At 41.8% G+C, this 22304-nt stretch overlaps 1 protein-coding gene across 2 annotated transcripts in view; it reads right to left on the reverse strand.

The window, feature by feature from the left end:
* ARID5B (AT-rich interaction domain 5B) overlaps positions 1-22304 on the reverse strand; it is a 192786-nt gene that overhangs the window by 52665 nt on the left and 117817 nt on the right. For both annotated transcript variants that reach the window (XM_082222314.1, XM_082222313.1), the window contains exon 5: positions 3539-3651. In XM_082222314.1, the coding sequence (XP_082078440.1) occupies positions 3539-3651 (113 nt within the window). The remainder of the gene's footprint in view (positions 1-3538; positions 3652-22304) is intronic.

The raw sequence follows: 22304 nt of genomic DNA on the forward strand, positions 1-22304 counted from the left end.
GGGCGCAGTTCACATACCATAAGAACAATATTAGTTTTGTGGTTGTTTCTAATGGTCCTCTGGCACACTGCTTCACGTGCAGAAGATACTCCACTTACAGGATGTTGAATTGTTTATGCCCATAGTTCATGAAGGGCAAATTGAATATGGCAGATAAACAGTTTGCAAAATTTAACAAAAGCAGGGCATCTGCATAGCAGGATCTTTGAGCTTTTATGCACTCCACAACAATGGAAACCTGAGAAAGTCCCATAACATTTTATGGAGGTTGCAAAGCTGTCAAACATCAAAAACCAGCTTTTTAACCAACACCTCTGTATAATGTGATACCAGTTCATCATATTACAAACAACTTAAGTACTAGCCACACCACAAGACACCAAAGACTGAGCAATGCAAAAATGAATGACAAAACCCTCATGATTTTACATTTAGAGCTTTGTTTGTGCCATCCCATTGTGTCAATATCAGTGAAATATCAAGGAGGCAATGCTAATAAATCAATCGCAAGAAAAGTGACACAAAATACAACTCAAGACATTTGACCTCTTAAAGTCTTAAATTAATGGGCTCGACTCAAGACATTCAATTGCTTGGTTTGCACATCACAGGACGGTATGCCAAACTATGACTTACTGGAACTGTGTGAATATGTGGGCTCCTGGAGAGAAGGTTGCAAATGCTTTTGCCTCTCCCCAAACCTTTTTACTCCCAACCCAGCACTGAGCTAAGGGAAAGTTTAGTTAGCATGATGTTTGAATCTGGGCTCTTAGTTAAGCTCTCTGCTCACTAACCACAAGCCATAGCCAAGATTTATAGTTTGGCTTACTGTGACGTGTGGAGTAGGCCAATGCAAAAAACACATACAAAACCCAACTAAGCACCATAAAAGATTTCAGACATGAGGTTGGTTCCACAAAAGTCACCTGTATTTCCCAAATAATTCACCACATTTGGAAAGTTTTCTATGGTCAATTAAGTATTTTCTAGGACATGGAACTTTTCGTGGCAATGCTTTCTGATCCTTCCAATCAGACTGCCATTTGGCTAGTCCAAACTGCATAATCCAGAGGTGCTAACCTTTTTTTTTTCCTGACAGGGCTCCAATGCTAAACACTTCTCACCCTGACCACCAACCCAGGACAGAGAAGAAAGGATTGAAAAATGAGTATCTTCTGTAATTTTGTATGCCACAAATCTTTTACAAGCTCAGGAGACCTATATGAAAACAAAACTGGCTTCATCATACAATTTGGACAGGACAAATAAGAAGTGATTGAAGTAGCCATTGGTGTTTAAACTGCTTTAAATTTGTACAAACATACTTGAAATGCAGATTGACATGGTAGCTAGTAAGGTAAAGGTAAAGGGACCCCTGAACGTTATGTCCAGTCGCGAACAACTCTGGGGTTGCGGCGCTCACCTCGCTTTATTGGCTGAGGGAGCCGGCGTACAGCTTCCGAGTCATGTGGCCAGCACGACTAAGCCACTTCTGGTGAACCAGAGCAGCACACGGAAATGCCATTTACCTTCCTGCCACATCGGTACCTATTTATCTACTTGCACTTTGACATGCTTTCGAATTGCTAGGTTGGCAGGAGCAGGGACCAAGCAACGGGAGCTCACCCCGTTGCGGGGATTCAAACCGCTGACCTTCTGATCAGCAAGCCCTAGGCTCTGTGGTTTAGACCACAGTGCCACCCACGGCCCAAGGTAGCTAGTACATCACTGTAAATAGCCCACTGAAAGCCTCAGCAACAAGAGCTTTCAACACTTCAGAAATGTAAATATTTGAGCACGATAATGTTGTCTTCAAATTGCTATATATTCAGCCAGCCAACCAGCCATGTAGTATCCATTTACTTCAACAGAGGATGCAAAAGAGGGCAGCACAACTCTCCGTGATATGGATGGAGATGGCACAAAATAATTGTTTGATGGAAATACACTCCAGACTAGGTCCACCATGCAAGTACATCAGTTGATTTCTCTCCTTCTGATGGCTGGGACTTTGACATGCAAACTGATAGCTCACATTAGAAAATTCATGCAGAAACTGCTTAATTCTGCCTTCTGATAGGCATTAAATGCTGACGTGGAAACTCTTCTACAAGAAGCGCCAAAATAATGGCTGGTGCTTCTTATTACAAACATAGCCAAGCGAGTTATCCCAATAGTTATCCCATTTCCAGCAGTGTGCATGGTCATTATACTGTACGTTGTGCCACTGTAACTGAAGTGATGGGAGGTGATATCTGGAGGCTTTCTGATGGCTCATTCATGCATACAAGTCACCACTTGATGATTCATCAGGTGATTAACATGTGCATGCAAACCAACCCATGGTAATCCGAGACCCATAGATAGTTTAAGCATAAGGAGGCGTGTTTAAAAGACCTTGTCCAGAATATTAACTTGCACTCTGAATTTCCTTTTCAACTTTTCTAAAGACGAACAGCAATGTTATTCTAGGTAACATTTTTTTGCGTGTTCGCTGTAATCTGTTACTCAAAGGAAGTTCCCGTTTCATATATGGTTATTTTCAAATTATATTTGAAAGGCAACTAAGAAGGGCTTTGAGCAATTTAATTTTCAATGTAGTATAGATGTTTGAATGTTGGACTAGCACGGGGGAGACCCGAGTTCAACTCCCACTCAGCCATGAGAGAAAACCACTCACTTAGGGTGACCTTTCACCCCGGCCTCACAGGGCTGGTGATAAAATGGAGAACCATGTGCACTGCCCTTCAGCTCTTTGGAGGAAAGGCTAGATAGTAATTAATGAATCAAGTGGGTTTTTATATATCCTTTTGTCACATGGAAATCACTTTGGGGTCACTTGTGAAAGCAGCTTACAAATGTTTCAGATAAATCATACTGAAGGAAACTATGGTGTTCAAGACAGATAGGCTGCGCTGACTCCAGCTACAGAAATGGAGGCTTCTGCTCCCTGCCTTGCAGGCCTTTTTCCTACTGGCCTGGGTGGGCAGGGCCCTGACTGACTCCAGCTACAAAAGCTGAGGCTGCGTTGGGGTATTTTTTATAGGTTGTTGTTGTTGCCAGGGGGTGGGGAGTTGTTGCTGTTTTTGATACTATTTTTTGTATGTTTATTTTAGATCTTATTATGATTTATGCGGAAATGGTTTAATTTGGTTGTGTACCTTCTGAGGTTTTATTTATTGTTTTTGACTACTTTTGCTACATTTGTAATTATGTATTTTTTTCATGTTGTAGGCTGCCTTGAGCATGGTTTTAACTATGGAAAGGTGGCATACCAATAACATGCCGTATGTGTGCAATTGTAGTAAATCTCAACAGAAGTTTTAAACAGAGATTGTTTTCCCAAAGTGCTCCTGATAATGCAGACAAAAAAATGTAAAAGGGGGGGGGAGGAAGCCCGCCCACTCAAACAACTGCAATCCATATTGATTTTCATTTAAAAGAGAGGCAGGGAGGTGGGGACAATCCCTACTTTGAAATGCTTTACTGGAAAAGAAAGGCAAAATTGAAGTTGGATGAAAATTACTAAATGTCTTACCTTGGCAACAGCCTTGCCTTCACAATTGTTATTGGAATCTTTAAAGCCACTGAGTGAATCTCTTCTCTGTGGGCATGACTTCTTTTTGCGTGGTCTGCCTTTAAGATTTGGCGCTGAAAACAAACAGGCAACAATTTCAGCACAATTTCTTACAAAGGGGTAACACAGCTGAACACCAGTTGAGCAGTCTTCAAAAACAAGCATGCACCTTGAAGCAGCCTACGTCTCCCTATAATAAACAAGGATGTTATTGCCAGTAGTAGAACTGTTTCTAGGTCACATATTTCTACATTATATTTCCTGCCACCCCAGCTAATCTGTTGCTATTAACATATGACAAGGATCCAAATGAATGTTGAGAAAGCACAAATTGCTCTCTTGCAAAACAAAAGATCAGATGGGTGAACATCTTTCATACATCCATTTTATTATGTAAAATGTAAGCATTAACTTGATTCCTTCTTCTGGGAATTTCCTTATAGTAGAAGGTATTTGATTAGCCAATGTTTATGTGCGTCAAAGATTTTCTAAGTTGAAAAAAACAACCACTTCCATATATAGCACAAAGAACAAAATAATTGATTGGTACTTCTGTATATTACAGTTCAACCGCTAAAGGCATGAGACAAACAGAAATGCAATCCTCACTTTATCAAATCAGTCTCTTTAATGCTACACTTGAAGTCTTTTTTAACAGAACTGAGAGATTCCACAATACAGAAAAACTCTGAGTTCTTCTTTGATAACCAGTATATACTACATATAGGTCAAACAAGGAAAACACACATTTAGATGTCTTTTAAACATGGGCATGCACACACACACAATATAATGCTGATTATGACAAAACTCTGAGCAAAAGAATGAAGTAGTTGTTTTGTTCTGTAAGAAAAGTGACCCTTGTGTGCTCAGTCACCGGACTTCAACAACATTAAAAACGATAAACAATCATTAACTTGTGATTATAGTGGAGATAACTTGCTGTAACCCCCCCCTCTTTTAAAGTAACCATTGTTTTCATTACTTCCAGGGACGATTATAATAATGTCAGAAATCGAAACACCACAAGCCTCTCGAGTGGCTTCTAATTGTTTCTAATCTTACATTTGTCACACAAGTGGTTTCAGGACATTTTACATTTTAATTAGCTCTCAGATGCAAGGCTGCTATAATTTGATACTGATGCTCTGGAGAAGAAGAAGAAAAACCCAGTTTCCTGCTGGCAGTGGTTCAAGTGGAGAACGAAAACAAAACAAACACATCACCCCTCAGCTTAAAAGCAAAGGTCCCACCCCAAACCTTCTTCCCTTGCCCCCACAAATGTTTCATGCTTCAGCGCTGCCTGCCGCTAAGTGTTTTAGAAAGCAACTCCAAGGTTTGGCATCTGAGGCTAGCATGCGAAAAGGGGGGGGGGGAGGAAAGGAAAAAGGGAGGAGGGGATCAAGAGAGAGTAAAAGAAATTATTACCCATTCCAGTCGACAAACATCTGCTTGATTTATCTCTCTACTCATGAATGCTGCAGCATGTGACTGTGCGCTCACTACATCCCTGGAAGTAGTCTCGACTCGGTGTGCATGTCAGTCTTACACAGAATGAGCGCTCGGAGTATTTGCTTGGCGCTTACAAATCCCCTCCCCCTCAGCTGCTCCGTTACTCATATAAACACAGATGAGTGACTCCAACAGAGGAGAGTGGGATGTGCACTCCGGACTCCAGCTCTCTAGCGGCTGACACCCTGCCAAGAAGCCTGCTCCCTCGTTTACAAATGTAGCTCATGATTTCATCCTAATTGTTTTGTTGCTCATGACCTCTTTGCTCGACACCAGTTGGAGAGCACGCCACGTTCCACAAACCCAGGGTCGCTTTTAAGGCCCAGAGAGAGAGAGAGTGTGTGAGAGAGAAGGTGTCAATAATATCTCCCTTCAAAAGAGGTTGCATCAAGCCCAAAGTGCTTTCTCGATTTATTGCAGCCTGATGCGAGCACTAAAATTTAACGACTGCCGTAGAGTAAATGGGGCAAATTCATGTCTGGCAAAAGCACCTGAAGTTGCTCAAATGACGAGGATTAATTCTGGCTCAGGATCTTGGGTTTTGTAAGGATTACTTGTTTTATGGTAACCAGAACGAAAGCACAGCTAGTTCCCAGCATGGGCATTTTAGAAAAATACAGGTTATTCCTGAATTTCAGGGGCATGCAGTGTTGTTTTGCACAAAAGGAAAACACGCGAAGCCCTGCCAAATTTCTCGGTTTAAAGTTTTAATTAATTAAGTGAAAAGCTTCAAATGGCAGAAAAGGGCAAATTCCTGGAATAATGATCTTGCTTATGCCTGGGTAGTAGTGGTGGCAATATAGAATTTCTCATTTCTTCGGTTGCTGAGGAATTTGGACAGGAAATGACTCCATCCAGAATGTTCTAAGATTACTTCTTGTATAACATAATGCAACTTTAAATCTCATTCATATTGGATGTATAATTAAAAGGAAAGCATCCCTATGAATCAGTGATGACTGTGGTATTTCACTGCATAGCGAGAGGCAGTCTGACATTAAAAGTAATATTTCCATTGCAGCTGAAAAGATTAACACATCCCCATACGTAATGCACATACTGTATATACCGCTCTTAAGTGAGCTACATTTCCCTCTACTGAAAAAAATGATAGGTGATCACAAAATATGTATATGATCTATTTATTCATGGTGACATTATTATCCAAAAGATATTTGATAGATCATGTGGTGAAAAATACCGCTTCCCACCAAAGAGATCAGTCATCAGGAATATTCAGAATGTTGAATTGTTACAGGATGAATTAGTTCTTCGTTTTACATGTTTACACTCCACTTCATCCTATCTGGATTTCAGGGCAGCGAGCAACCCATTTGTAGCACAATACAAGTAAACAATAATAGAATAACAGATTTTCAAAATCAACAAAAAATTAGAAGTTAAAAATGCCCAGTGAATAAAAATGGGTTTTCATAGATCGTCCCGTATTTTCTCTCTGAGAATGTCAGAAGTTAAAAATTCATGCCACCTTTTTTTAAAAAAAGCAACAAACCACATACACACAAAATCAGTTCACACAAAACCCTGCAGGAAAGTGTCAGAGTAACGTAAACTTAAATAAACTACTTAGCAAGTAGTAGATCCTAGTCAGCAGATGGATAAACTTGCCAGATGTAGTGCCTTGAACCATCTGCTGAAAGAGTAGCCCATGGTTGGCGTGGAGAGGAATGGGTGGTTGGCTTTTTCTGCACTGATTCTATGAGAGTTTGCTGCCTGGCTGGTCTTTGGACCCTGCAACATCAACCTCCCCTTCCTTCCTTCCTTCCTTCCTTCCTTCCTTCTCAAGCAACAGAGATAGCACCAAGCTTAAGGGGGAGTGAGGAGGAAAACTAGACAGCAAAAGCAAACACAACTACTGTGGGTTGCCTGGGGTAGAAAGTTCGGCCCTACAGTAGGAAGACTTCCCATAAAACCTGTTTATGTAATGAGTACTTGTAGAAAGTCTCAGTGCAACCAGATAATTACCCGGGAACAACATGTACGTAATCTTGGGTTCCATGATGGAAGAAATGTGGTCCATAAATGTAATAAAATGAATAAATTAAGTATGTGCATAACAGACTGTGCATATCAAGACTTCTTGTCTGTGAAGCAGGCAGAATTAAAAAGAAGCCAACAAGAGAACGAAAGAGCAAAGAAACAGACCAAGTACATGGGAAAATGAAGAAACAACAATGAAAGTCGCTCATTTTAAACAGTTCAATCAACTTAAAACTTTAGTACAGTGCAGTTTTTATTCAGTCGCACTATGAGCTAGGGGAACACATGCCTAATCTGAAGCTATTTTAATTACTTATTAGGGAAGGAAATATTTAAATTGCCTTTCTAATAATGAACAGTACTTTTGATTCTTTCAGTGTCATCGAACAAGACCTTAAATTGAAAATGTTGTAATATGTAAAATGACTTAAATTTAAACCAGATACCTAATCAGGTAATTAATTAAAATGAATGATAAATCAACAAATTTAAATGGATGGCAATTGTAGTAACTTGCTATATTCCAAGTTTAGGTGCCTATGACAAAAGTTAACCTGTTCTACCAAGCGAAAGTATGAAACACTAGAGTTTGATTCAAACAGTGGTGAGATGGTGGTGACAAAATATTACTTCTCCACCACCAATGCAGCTGTTCAATGTCACAGAGCAACGCTAGTTCAGGTCATGAAGGCCCTTGTATTAATATAGGGAGGTGAGGAGACCTAGAACCCCTGGAGGCCTGCTGCGATGAGTTCCCCATACATTTTACAGATAAGGCCACTCATACCTATATCAACTTGGATGCTATAATTGGTACAGGGGCTGAAATGGATAGGATTGGCACACCATCTGAGCACACTGCAAGGGCTACTTTTCGGCTTGTGCAACCTGAGGATGTGGACAACCTTCTTGGAGGGCTAAGAGCTACCATGTGCTCCCTGGATCCTTGCCCAACTTGGCTACTGTGAAATCTACCAGGGCGCAGGTGGGCTTATGGACCTCTGAGATGTCTTACCCTGGGGAATGGATAGGAGTAGAACACAACCATGTGGTTTTTCCCTGGACCTCACAGTACGTTTGGATACTATCAACTCTGCTATCCTTCCAGACCTATAGTCAGGATTAAGCTTAGAAGGTATGAATTAAAGGTGGCTTTCGTCCTTCTGGAAAAATCAGTATAAAAGGTGCTTTGGGTGGGTGGGGGGACTTTTGTTCCACCACTTGAGCTCCTTGCTACATCATCCTGTCATCCTTGCTGTAAGCCACTGTAATTTACCCCATTGGCATGACTGCGTAGATAAATAAAGCCAAATGATTTACACCAATGGTTTTCAGTCAGTGTGCCGTGGTGCCCTGTGGTGCCTTGAATGATGGTCAGGGGTGCCACAGGCAACACTGGCCTCTGTCCCTGTTTCCTTCCCTCCTCTGATGCCCTCTTGCATCTCTGCCTCCCAAAGGCTTGCACAGCTGTTTGTTGCAGCAGCCCTGGCTACAAGTTCTGCAGGTAAATGGTGCCTCTGGGGCTGGTCAGGGGGTGCTGATTGCCAGGAGCTGAGGCGGCCTTGGAGTAAGCAAACAATCAAGGGAGCCCAGCCAACTAGTCCTCCAGCCCTTGCTCTTGGGAATGGACAGTGTGAGGAGATACCTCTCTTTGGGGCAGGGGGTGGGCACCTCAGAGACTGCCTGGAGGACTCCCAAGGAGAGGGGAGAGGAGGCTGGGGGGAAACTCTGCAAGGGAGGGTGTTCGAAAAAGGGAGAGAGGCTGCCAGCTCTTCAGGCAAGGGGTGATATAACTGGGCTCCTGATCCCCACAGGGGTGCTGCAGAAAGAAGGTAGTTGGTCAAAGGAGTTGTGGACTCAAAAAGGTTGAAAACCTCTGGTTTACACATTTTCTTTCTTTTTCATAGCTCTCCCATTCTTCCTGTTTTGTCCCTAATCCTGACCTTTGTGACACTAACTATTTCTGTGGAAATAGTATGGTGACACAAATCAAACAAGAACCAAAGATTGGGGGAAAGTTCTGTTTCAAAATATGTACAATAGCAACAAAAAGGAAGTTCACCTAATTATTGGCAAAGCAAATTGTTCTTGGTACAATAAAAAATATGATTACTTTTCCACCTAGCTACTTCCTGGTGTCAAAATAACTCTGGGATTCTGGGTGAGGTGAAACAGTGTGACATGGAAATTTTGCAAATATCAAGAACCACACAAGCCCTTGCTGACAATCTGAGCTTAGCAACTCTTTCCATTTTAGAAAGAAAGACTTAACACCATTCATAGCTCTGGATTCCCAAGATAAACTCACTCTTGCTTTTTCAGAAGAAGAAGGGGACATAGATTTCCTGCGTTTGGAAAAAGTGATAGCAGTATGAAAACTCACACCAAAACAAAAAACCCACAGCGTCCCATCATTGTTTAAAGGAAACAGAATACAATTAACTCATGCTATTTTTTATTTTTATCATAAGGCTGATGAGGTACAAAAACACAGTTTGGCCAAATAAGGTTAGTGCCTTAGATATTTCAGTGCCCTAGGTTGAATATTAAAAACTGCTAAATTCAATTAAACCTCCAGTCACCATCAACATCTGGAACTTATTGGTTTCAGTGCAGCTTCTATAATTTGAGAATTGCCTGCCTTTGGGAGCTGATTTCCATTTGACTTTTTGTCCTTAGGTATGCATACCTGAGTCTCAAATACAGTTGTACTTTGGGTTAAGAACTTAATTCATTCTGGAGGTCCATTCTTAACCTGAAACTGTTCTTAACCTGAGGTACCACTTTAGCTAATGGGGCCTCCTGCTGCCGCCGTGCCACCGGAGCACAATTTTTGTTCTCATCCTGAAGCAAAGTTCTTAACCCGAGGTAATATTTCTGGGTTAGCGGAGTCTGTAACCTGAAGCGTCTGTAACCTGAAACGCCTGTAACCCGAGGTACCACTGTACACATGCACCCTGTTGAACCTGAACACAGCAAATCAGGTGGGGGGTGCTCATTAAGATATATTTTCTCACACTGAAAGGACATCCATTATCTATGCAGAAAATCATAATGTGTGAAGTCTGAAAATTTGGTGGGGGCGGGGAATGCCTGATGTGACCCTCAGTATTAAATAATAATCCACCCTGTCATAGACTGATCAAAGAATCACATAGGCAAGCATAATAGTTATGAACTTTGGCCTAGGAATCATCAGTAGTCGGGGTGTAGGTATACTTTCAACTCCCAAATGACACATTGGAAAGAATAAAGGAAAATGCTGAGCGGCAGGGGGGTTTCTATAATCTTGCTGAAGAGACAAGGCACTTTTCAAGTCTAATATTTAACTTTAAAAAGCAAACAGCAGTGCAACTGGCTGCAGTGGAAACTTTAACAAAGCCCCTATCAGACACTTCTGCCCCATATACATGTTCACAGTTTTGCTGGAGTGGCCATAAAGGGAAACTCTAGTAGAAGCCATTGCATCTCAGATGATGGCCGTAAAGTAACAAAATATGGTAGCCCACAAAGAACCATTAAATCAAAACAATAGTAATCCATGCAACAAATCCTTGAGGAATCCTTGTCCTAGGTGAATGGTCCCATTAGCTCTATGGGAGCCATTTTTTTACTGCCCCTTCCAATATTATTTTGTGCCCAAGATGAATGCCACTAGACACTGAAAACTGCTAGCTAACATTTCCCAACTTTGAAGGTCTTAATCTATGCGAATAAATATGCAAAATGAAGAAAAATGATCGCAGTTCACAAACAGTTAAATTGCAAAAGATTTTAAAGGCTAATAATAAAAACACTCAGAATTTGTATATTGCTTCGGGGTGACCAAAGTGGTTCACACCATCCTTTATTTCAAATAGCCCTGTCAACTCTGCAAAGTAACCCTGAATTATTGTCTCCAAGCAGCAGATTTGGGTGAGGCTATGAGAGAGTAGCTTGCCCAAGGCTGCCTACCATATTCATGGCAGATGTGAGATATGAATCAGAGAAGTCCTTGATCAGAGATGCTATTCTATGTGCCATGCAAACCAAAGATACAGAAAGACATGGCCCATTCATTCATTGTGGTACACAGACGCCACACAGTTTTCTGCTATGGGCAAATAATTTTCTATATTTTTAGATGGTCTAAGACAACCAGAGTAACCTGAGTGTAGCATTACTCTGGTTTTACAGCATGAAATATTTCTTATTAACGTTTGATGAGTCCTCGCCAAAATGTGGGTTTGTTTTCTCAATTCATTTATTTTGATTGACATCAAGAAGTGTTGTTACAGAGCACAGGTTGCTGAAAGGAGCTATTAACATAGCTGAAGTCCAGCTAGCTACCTGGGCGTATTGTAAGAGATCAGTGTTGCTGCCAAAGGCTTTTAATGAGAATGGAATGTATTACTTCATTTGAAATACCTGGATCGTTGACGTGTACCAAACACAAAGTACTCTTGGAATTCTCTGGCAGTTGCTGGAATCATGTAAGCGAACTTCCACAACCTGCACTGTTTCCTCCTCATTTCGTCTCACAAACTTAACAAATGTATTAAGTAATGATGGAAATCCTATCCTCCCCTGCCACTTTTTACTCTAAATGCTATGCTTATTTCCTGATGCGACTATTCCGTTCTGGCCTGTAGGTATTAGGGCCTCTCAGAAACATTTTAAAAAGACACTATTTTTGTATGACAGTAATGTACTGTGATAGCCATTCTCTATCCCTCGCTTGCCTCCAGCTTCACAGAATTATAGAAATCTCTGTTGCATTCCCCACCCCCTTTAAGCACACAGGAAAGGACTGAGATGAAGGAAGGAGCGGAACATGGATAAAGAAGCCAAATAACTTAGTAACAGTAGTTGAAACCATCTCCAAAAGGAGGCAGTGCTAGCTGTCTTTTTTAAAAAACAAATGCCTAAATAGATGATAATAATAATAATAATAATAATAATAATAATAATAATAATAATAATTTATTTATACCCCGCCCTCCCCGGCCAGAGCCAGGCTCAGGGCGGCTAACACCAGTCAAATTGCAATAAAAACATAATAGAAAAAAGCCAATTTAAAATACAGGTTAAAATGCAATTTAAAATGCAGCCTCATTTTAAAAGTAGCCCATAAATCAAAACCATAAGGGGAGGGAAGCAGAAGGGTTAATGCATGTTAATGAGATCCAATGTCAGATATCCCTTCTCCACCTCTGTGGAAACTTCTGTGGGCATTGCCCTACCAACAACAGTGGACCTCTGACATCAGTAGGGCTGAAAAAGGCAGAATGGAGGAAAGCATTGATATGAAGCATCCATTTTGTGCAAACAGAGGTCTATGGAAAAGATAAGGTGACATCATAGAATCATAGACTTGGAATAGACCACAAGGGCCATCGAGTCCAACCCCCTGCCAAGCAGGAAACACCATCAGAGCACTCCTGACATATGGTTGTCAAGCCTCTGCTTAAAGACCTCCAAAGAAGGAGACATATCTTTGTTAATATATGCTGAGCTTTGAAAACGGGCACTAGCTATTGAAATGAACATTCAGACCATATCTATAAAATACAGTCGTACCTTGGAAGTCGAATGGAATCCGTTCCGGAAGTCCGTTAGACTTCTAAAATGTTCAGAAACCACAGCGCAGCTTCTGATTGGCTGCAGGAAGCTCCTGCAGCCAATCGGAAGCCATGGAAGCCCCAACGGAGGTTCGGCTTCCAAAAATAGTTCGCAAACCGTAACAGTCACTTCCAGGCTTGCAGCGTTCGGGAGCCAAAATGTTTGGGAACTAAGCTGTTCGAAAACCAAAGTACGACTGTAAGTGCTTTCTTAGTAATAGGAAAACATATATTTGAAAGTGATGTTTCTAAAATTCTGCCAGCCATCAGGGCCCCACCATCATGAAAGCAGCTTGGTCACACGCCATGCTCTCAACGCCGCTATGTGGAGTGGCTCTCTTGTGTAACGGCAAACAAATGTACCTATTTTCATCCAGCAACTGTTAGAGGTTATGTGAAACTTAGGGTATTAATAACATCATTCATTCAAATATGCCTATGCTTAAAAGTTAAGCAGATGGTTAAGCTCCTTGACTAAATCAGAGACAAAGTTCCACAAACATTTCCAAGGAGAGTTCCCATGAGAATAGGGGGAGTGCGTGTCTTGGGGTGGGGGTTAGGGAAGGAGCCACCTGGGATATTAACTGGAATATGTGATCCTTGTTTATTAGAGAACGTCTCTCTTGCAAAGTTAGATTGGCTTTCAGCCACCACACCCATAATCCCCAGTTGGCACCTGGTATGAAACCTTCCAGTTGGCAATGGGCTCTGAACTTGTTATTCAAAACTGTACACAGATCTCTGAACTGGCAAGGAAAACCTCTCCCCCCCCCCCCCGGAAGATCCTATTAGAAGACGCAAACTAAGTATTTCCAACAAGGAGGGCGAAAGGAGGACCAATTCCGCAAGTGGCACAACCTGGCCCTGGATGATGCCTGGATGGGGAAACACCTGGGAAGTGTATGCAACCTAACATAGACACAAATAAAGATGAACCTACAAATTATGTAGCAGCAGATCAGTGGATTGAAGGTTAGAAAGGCCCTTCCTTGCCCTGTTGCCCAGTATCCTCTTACTGGAAATGAGGATACTCAGGGGAAACCTCAGTCCTGCCACGGAGTTGTACTATCCCTGCCATGCTATAAAGTGGTACCTCTGCTTACGTACTTAATTTGTTCCGGAGGTCCGTTCTTAACCTGAAACCGTTCTTAACCTGAGTTACCACTTTAGCTAATGGGGCCTCCCGCTGCCGGCGTGCGATTTCTGTTCTCATCCTGAGGTAAAGTTCTTAACCCGAGGTACTACTTATGGGTTAGCGGAGTCTGTAACCCGAAGTGTTTGTAACCCGAGGTGTTTGTAACACAAGTTACCACTGTATCTGCACTAGCACAACCGGACGCCTTCACCTGCCCCCGCTGCAACAGAACATGTCTCTCCCGCATCGGTCTCCACAGCCACACAAGCCCTGCAGCTTCCAACAGTTTGACTTCCAACCCCAAAAGGTGCACTCCTCCATTGTACCCCGAAACAGGTGGATGCCAAGATGAAGCATGCCACTTTATTTTCTCCCGCTGCATGTAGCTTGTCTGGGTAGATAAATAAATAATCAAAGAAGCAGGCCTGTACTGCAAGGCGAGAAGTGGTTGGGGCAGGTTGCATAGTGGAAAAGACAAATGTTGCTACATTGGAAATGTTGAAAAAATGATTTTCCTTCCCCCCTAGCTCAAAAGTGTTTTCTCCTATTCAGGACAAAAGCTTTTGTAAGACCGCAGTCTAGAAGAGTCAGCACTATAGAATTAAAAAAAAACCTATAAGCAATAAAATTATTCCACGCTTACCAGTAGTGTGTGTGTGTGTGTGTGTGTGTAACATCTTTTGGGGGGAAAGAGTCAGCATTGATATTTTTTTAGGAAACAGGGTAGATTAAGTTGACATGCCATTAAATGTTCTAGACATTTCCCCATGACTTCCCCCCTCCTGATGTGTAACTATGGCAGTGATTGTACTTATTGGCAGAGCTGTTTTTCTGCCACATGGTATGCATATTTCAGCATCCAGCATTATTAACTCATGACCAATTGTCAGTTGATCATTATCTAACATATGAGGAAGCCAAAAAATAATCCCTTATTTGGGCAAAAGCAGCCATTCTCCCCCACTGTCTATATTTTTCCTTCCTTCCCAGGCCCTTTAGTTGGTTTATTATTTGCTGTCAACAAAGAAAGAGAAGCTACATATATATATTTAAAAAACTGCAAGAAGGGAAAATCAATCTTTATCATGTTTTAAACACTTAGCTGGCATTATTAAACCAAGCAGATTTGTTCCCTGAAAGAAAACTCTCAGTTGCCCTCTAGTGTCATCTTGATGCTACACAGAGTAAGAAGAAAAATCTGCATGCAAAATACAATGTGCAGTCAATGTTAACAACTGATGGGAAGAGACATTCTCCAAGCTAAAGGTTATACAAAACTTGCCAGTTTTATATACTCAGTTGCAAAAGCTTTTCCTGGACTGTACCATTTCAAGTTGAGGGGGGAGGGGGGGTAAGTTATATGTTTAAATGCTTCAAATTGGGGAAAGGGTGTGTGTGAAAAATACCATGCTAGGGACAAGGCTGAATGCAGTCTTTCTCTCTGACATACTAGTCTTGTGTGCACAAGTTGTATCACTAGATGAAGCCGCTCTCAAGAATTTATTCTTCCACCTGCAGCTTGAAGTGGTACTGTCCACAAAAAGCTTTATCAGGACGTGCCCTTTATACTCCAGCTCCGATGAAGTCAATGGAAGTTACTTCCAACAGTAATATACTTTGGACTGCGGGATCAGCCTGCTTGTGGTGCATTCTCAGAATGGGGCTGTTGAGAATGAAAACAACAACAAAGAGATTTGGCACCGTGACATGCCGCTTTAAAAATGAAGTAAAACCAGCGAAGTTCACAATGCTGGTCCAATCCATAGGTCAAAGGGGTGGTGTAGAAACTGCAAAGGCAGGGGGAAAGTGCTGGGGGAAGACCCTCCTCTGAAACCCTGGGGAGCTGCTGCCAGCCAGTGTCTAGGTGGACCAAGAGTCTTGACTTGACAGAAGGCAGTTTCCAATGTGGAAGAGAGCCAATGTGGTGTAGTGGTTAAGAGCGGTAGTCTTGTAATCTGGGGAACCGGGTTCGCATCTCCGCTATTCCACATGCAGCTGCTGGGTGACCTCGGGCCAGTCATACTTCTCTGAAGTCTCTCAGCCCCACTCACCTCACAGAGTGTTTGTTGTGGGGAAGGAAGGGAAAGGAGAATGTTAGCCGCTTTGAGACTCCTTCGGGTAGTGATAAAGCGGGATATCAAATCCAGACTCCTCCTCCTCCTCCTCTGGAAGTCCAATATTGAGTCCAACCTATTGAGCAAGGATATCTTGCCCTAAACCCGCAACTGGAACATGGAAAACAGCCTTATTCTGAGTCAAACCATTGTCCATCTAAATCACGGTCTGCACTGACTGGCAGAAGCTTTCCAGGGTTTCGGACAGGGTCCTCTCTGAGCTCCGCCTGGAGATGCAAGGGGATTGGGACCTTCTGCGTGCAAAGCAGATGTTCTGCCACTGAGTTTTAGGCCCTCCTTCCATCCCCAAAGTAGTAGGATGAGCATGAGTAGCTTATCCCTGTTCACCGCCTCTGCATATTACGCTTCCCATCATGGGGGAGCACAGGGCAAAGCTATCTGAGCAACTGCAGGGACTCATATGGGAAATGGCCTTGCCCTGAACAGAGGATGTTTATAAGCCATGCCTTTTCAGCCTTCTTGCCCAACCACTTTTAAAGCATGGATGGTGCTGACCATTACACATGTACAGGCTGTGGGGCAAAGGCTTTTAACAAGAGCTGAAGCCTTTTCACGAGAAATCGCAGCATCTATTACTTTCTTTAAAACTTCATTTCTAACTTAAAACAGCCTGACATGCCCACCAGCTCAGTATTATAGGATTCTAGGGTAAATGGGAGTCTGTAAAATTCCCTAATATGGAAAAGAAATGGAGTTGTTTTCCCCCCTGAAGAAACAGTTTGTTTCTGCTAATGAGTAACATGTGCAGAGATTTGACACAACCAAACACAAGCAGACCAGGTGTGTATCTTTCTTCCGCCCCCTCCGCCTATTTTGCGTAAAAAAGAAGCTGTTGCCAGCCTTAAACTGCACATTTAATATTAGATTACTGAATTGATTTTTCACAAAATAAAACAAAATAGTCAATTCAATTTAAGATACAGTTGGAGAGGCTTGAGCAACTTATTGAGCAACAAACCCATTTCTAAAATGCAAATGAGGTGGTATTAAAACAAACCTATAAGGGTACATTTGGAGGGGAGGAAAACAGCAAAACAAATGCATTTTCCAGTCCATCCTTAGTAATGATGCCAAACATTTATTTTGCTTGACTGTTGCTTTGATAAATCACTATTTCTCAAACAGCCAGTCTTTGTTAGCCTTTTTTTAAAAAAATGTCCTGTTATTGTTAACATTGCATGAGGAATGCCTGCATACTTCCATTTTGTTCACTTTCAAAGTACAAGTAACTAATAAAGAGTTTCGCAATAGGAACAATCCATTCTTCCCACTGCATCATCAGCACCCTTGAAATACTGCTATTATAAAACTAAACAGTAAGCTCTTTAGAAACACTATACATGACGTTGCTTGCTTGTTCTGTTTTGATCAACCACAGTTGTGCAACTTCAAAATGTTTTTCTTTCCCAACTTTTCCCTTCTCTGAAGAAACTGATATATCCTCTTAATATTTATAGAAAGAAAACACAAATTCTTTGGGGGAGGGTTATGAAGAGAATATTAAAGTCATCTCTATAATTTACTGGAAGAGGGCATGTTAGAGTGCTTGGAATGTGGGAAACCATAATTGGAAAATAAGGATTTCTTATTTTAATCTGGATAACACTGAAATGCCACAAGTGGTGGTCTAAAGCATATAAACAGGAAAACTGAAATGTGGATCATTTTGATTTGCATAATCTGACATTTATAGAGTACCTCATTACAAATGGGTTCGGAGTGTGTTTTGCAACATACATGCTAAAATTATGGGGCAAAGTCAACACCTCAAGTGTAGCAATGTTTCATTATTTGTGCACCCTTGCCTTACATTCTTATCATCAATGCATGTCAGTAATGCAACTGGAGTGGACTAAGCTTGGGATGGAGTTCAGCAAGGATTGGAAGTATGCCATAGTTTTGGCCTCGATACATTGGGCCATTGCATGTGTCCAGGGGACACATTTTATTCTGGCCAAACCCCATAAAAACCATTGCAGACTAGAAATATGAAAGTCATATTGTAAGGCCTGAACTTCAAAACAACGGCCCAAGAAAGGATGGCTCCTTAGTCCAAGGCAGCTCCTCTGGCTCCAGCTTATCTCACTCCTCACAACCCTCGCTTTATACTTGTGCTACCTTCTTAACCTGTTCCTGCCAGTGACTTGCATAACTTTTGCCAATATCTGACCTCACGAGGTCAGCAATATTCCCTACCGACAGAATGGTCTTTGAGAATTGGCTCCGATAGATCTGGGCAGCCAAGCATTGATCTGGCCCCCACAAGCAGCGCAGGGCTCACACCTGATTGTGGTTACACGAGGAAGGTCTACTGTAAAAGGAGATTGTAGTAACAACTGAAAGGCAACCTGCCATGCCTCTCAAGAAAAAAGGATCCTGCACAGGCCTGCTCCAAGGTGTGCTTTCTGCACTACCAGGTTCTCCAAATACGCAGTCTGATACATTTGCAATGGTTTCTGGGTCGGCACTGCCAGGAAGTCCTGCCAGTAGCTTAAAGAGCTCTTGCTACAGAAGTTGCAGTTGTCTGAAAAATTGCAATACCAAAGATCTTAGATTTCCATGCAGACTATTAACTAGGAGTGGACCTGTAAAAAACAACATGGCGGCATTGATCCAAAAGCCAGATATCAACTATGGCAAAACAAACAAACAACAACATTTACGCAAAAAAAAGTGCTCATCTTCATCAGAATCATCACTGCTAGATGCCTGTATATATCTAAGATATCAACAGTTTTTCTTGAACTGTTGGTGCTGACCTTTAAAGCCCTAAACGGCCTCGGTCCAGTATACCTGAAGGAGCGTCTCCACCCCCATCATTCTGCCCGGACGCTGAGGTCCAGCGCCGAGGGCCTTCTGGCGGTTCCCTCATTGCGAGAAGCAAAGCTACAGGGAACCAGGCAGAGGGCCTTCTCGGTAGTGGCGCCCGCCCTGTGGAACACCCTTCCAGCAGATGTCAAGGCGATAAACAACTACCTGACATTCAGGAGACATCTTAAGGCAGCCCTGTTCAGGGAAGTTTTTAACGTGTGATATTTTATTGTATTTTTGGTTTTTATGGAAGCCGCCCAGAGTGGCTGGGGAGGCCCAGCCAGATGGGCGGGGTATAAATAATAAATTATTATTATTATTATTATTGAACTAGATACATTTATCTTCTAAACTGAAAAGACAAAAGAGTAGGGTAGCATTACCTCAGTGTCTAGTTATAATAATTTCCGTTGACCACAAATGCAGCACGAACAGATGGACATATTTTACAAATGGTGTCTGACTATTCTGCATTCCACACATCGGTATTATTGATCTCAGAGGATGTGAATATAAATTCTTTGACACAACCTTCTCATTTTCAGGCATTGCTGAGCAACATTTTCTCCCTGGGTAGAAACCAACTAAGTGGCCAAGCTACTTTCCAATCACTTGAGTGGAATTTCCACTCTCTCCTTTTCCCAAGATTGAGCTAAGGATTATTTTAAAACTGCTAAATGACTTGCAAGATAATGACAGGAAGAAGTTAGGAAAATAATAATTACTCCCCAGTAATTATTGATTTCAGTAGCACTTCCAAGTGAGCATAGTTCTGACTGCAGCCTTAGTGTTATTGGTATATTAATGCTGTCATTAATTAGAAAGGAATTCAGGTTCAACCCCCATTTCTGAGATACTTATCCATTCTGATCTATTCTGTGTAACCATATTAGTCTTTTACTGTATTCCATCTTTGCCCGTGCTTCAAACGCGCGACTGCCAACGTTTTGAATGGGTTATCTTCTCTTACTGACACCTTTGTTTCACAAGCGTGTAGCGTAACCCTGCTTTATTCTGAAGCCAACCTAAGATCAGATTATAACTGTGGCTCACTCAGTCAAGGAGCAAAAACACTCCAACCCACGTCCCACTGCAGCACACTAAGTTACACATGCTCAACAACTGCAAGCGCCTCATCCACATTCAGGAGGTTATGATGGCATTGTAAGCGGCATTGTGGATTGCAAAGGTGGTGGAATGAGAAAAGCAACAAGCTCATTGCATCATACCACTCATCTGATAGCTTAACTGATAGTCCCCTACTACAAGAGCAGTGGATCAGCCAGAGTTAGGACCAGGGTTAGTTTGAATGCCTAATAAACCTCTGTCATTCTGAAATTTTGGCAATTAAAAAAAAAATCATGCTGGGTATCAATACATAAATATGCCAATAAATATTTCAAGCTGCCACTAGAATCACAGAATTGCAGAGTTGGAATTGTAGAGTTGCAATGCAGGGAAAGGCAGCTGTCCCATACAGGGATCAAATCTGCAACCTTGGCATTATCAGCACCACGCTCTAACCAACTGAGCTATCAAGGTTCTTGAAACATCCTATCAGACAATTGTTAAAGTATCTTAACAAATCCGCACCACTCCCACTTGCACCCTGTTCTGCTTTCAGGGTGTGCACCAAATTTTGGCTCTCTATTTGCCTTGATCATTTCAATACTCCATAAGTAAATGAGTGAACTCGAAGCTTATATAAATATGCATAATTTATTCTAAAAATACACACACCTTAAAGTCTTAAGTAAACATCTCAAAAAACATGTTTGCTTATAAAACTACTCCGAGTCCCAATCCATAAAGCAGGTACTTAAAAATTCAAGCGAAGATTTGCCCTTCCAAATCAATAAAATGCTTTTATAAAGCAGAGAGATTGATTTGCAGCTTTAAACTTACAGTAATGTCATATTTTAGAACTTTCATAAATAATGCTTTTATCCTGATTGCAAAATAATACACTGCCATGCAAACAGAGGTGGGGGGGGGAGAGAGGGAGAGAGATTGCACACAAGTAAAGATTTGTTCAACAGGAATTAAAACGTTGGGTTTTGTTTTTTTCCTTTTCAGGATGAACGATAGCTACCATTTCACTACTGAAGAAAGCCACTTCGCATGCTAGGTAACAACCACATACGTGGTACAGTATTTAATCCCCTTTCCCCCCTTTTTTGGTGCCGTTTGAGTCTATTAGCCAGCCATACATAGTTTATAAAACCTGAGGTAAATACATTTCCATGTTTGTAGCACAGTGTACCTTTAACTACACTAATAACAGCAGTGGCTCTTGAACAGAGAGGTGATCGTGTTCAAAAGGGAAACAGTCACAAACAGCGGACAATTCAGAAGAATGTACAGTGCACTTGTGTTCAACTGCATGCGCCTCAAAGCCTTATGCAACTATTCATTTTCTGTTTCATTTGGCTGCAATCCCAGCTTGTTCTGTGCTAATTTTACAATAATAAACTGTTTCACAATTGTTATGCAGTCATGCAAATAAAGAGGTTGTGGGAGACATTTTCGCTTGATGATCTTCCTAGCAAAAGACACCATCTTGAAATTACATTTAGCCTGGTGAATGAGAAGGGGGCGGGCTTAAAATAAGCAGTGTCCCGGGACATGTGAGAGTTTTTAGAAATATTTTTCTTGAAACAGCCGCTTCAATACCAGTAATCGTGCCAACTGAACCCTCGTCTACTGATCTTCTCACCAAGCCCTCCCACACTGCTCCAAAGCCATTCCCCCACCCCAAGTTTTTCCTCACCTGTTAAAATCCAGATTCACTACAACTTCCAACCAGAAAGCAGGTTGCATCACACAGCAGATGGAACAGAGGGCAAAGCCAAGGGGCGCAAAACAGCCATATTAACAAACTGGTTTTCCAAATTTCAATGGTTAAATGTTCTTCAGGGGGAAATGCTCAACATATAAAATCACAAATCCAATCAGTAGCGATTTCCTACACCGCAATCATATGGCATGTCTGCTCTGAAGTAAGTCCTACTGATTTCAGTGGGCTCCTGTTCTCAGGTAAGAACTCTTAGGGCTGCAACTTACATTTAGTATGTTACACGACTGTGGAGAAAAGAGCCTCTCTATGCTGTGGAAACCTGAATGGAATGAAGGTTTTGCCACTACAGCCATGGAAGAGAAGGCAAATCAAGTTCCCTCAGAACTGCGTGGGGCTACTTCTTCCTCAAACAGACCAAGAACGCTGACCAAAAGGAGATTCTGGTCTGGCTTAGTGTTACAGCCAAGCTGGGTCATTCCCTATAATCAGAGCCCAACTTCCCCCTAAAGCTTCTATGGAGTGAAGCAGCATACAAGTACCAGTATTACAGAGAAGTTAAGTTTTGGGAGGGAAGAAACCCATACACACAACTTTTGCTCATCACAGTATCCTGGAAACAGTAACTAACACATTTTAACCCCACATTTCTACCTTCCTGTGAAGAGTCCTGGGTGGCATCTATGGAGTAATCCCATTTCCCCTGTCGCAACAATCCTAAGAGGTAGGTCACGCCAAG

Source organism: Podarcis vaucheri (genome assembly GCF_965113315.1).
Source record: "Podarcis vaucheri genome assembly, chromosome: 5".
Taxonomy (NCBI): Eukaryota; Metazoa; Chordata; class Lepidosauria; order Squamata; family Lacertidae; genus Podarcis; species Podarcis vaucheri.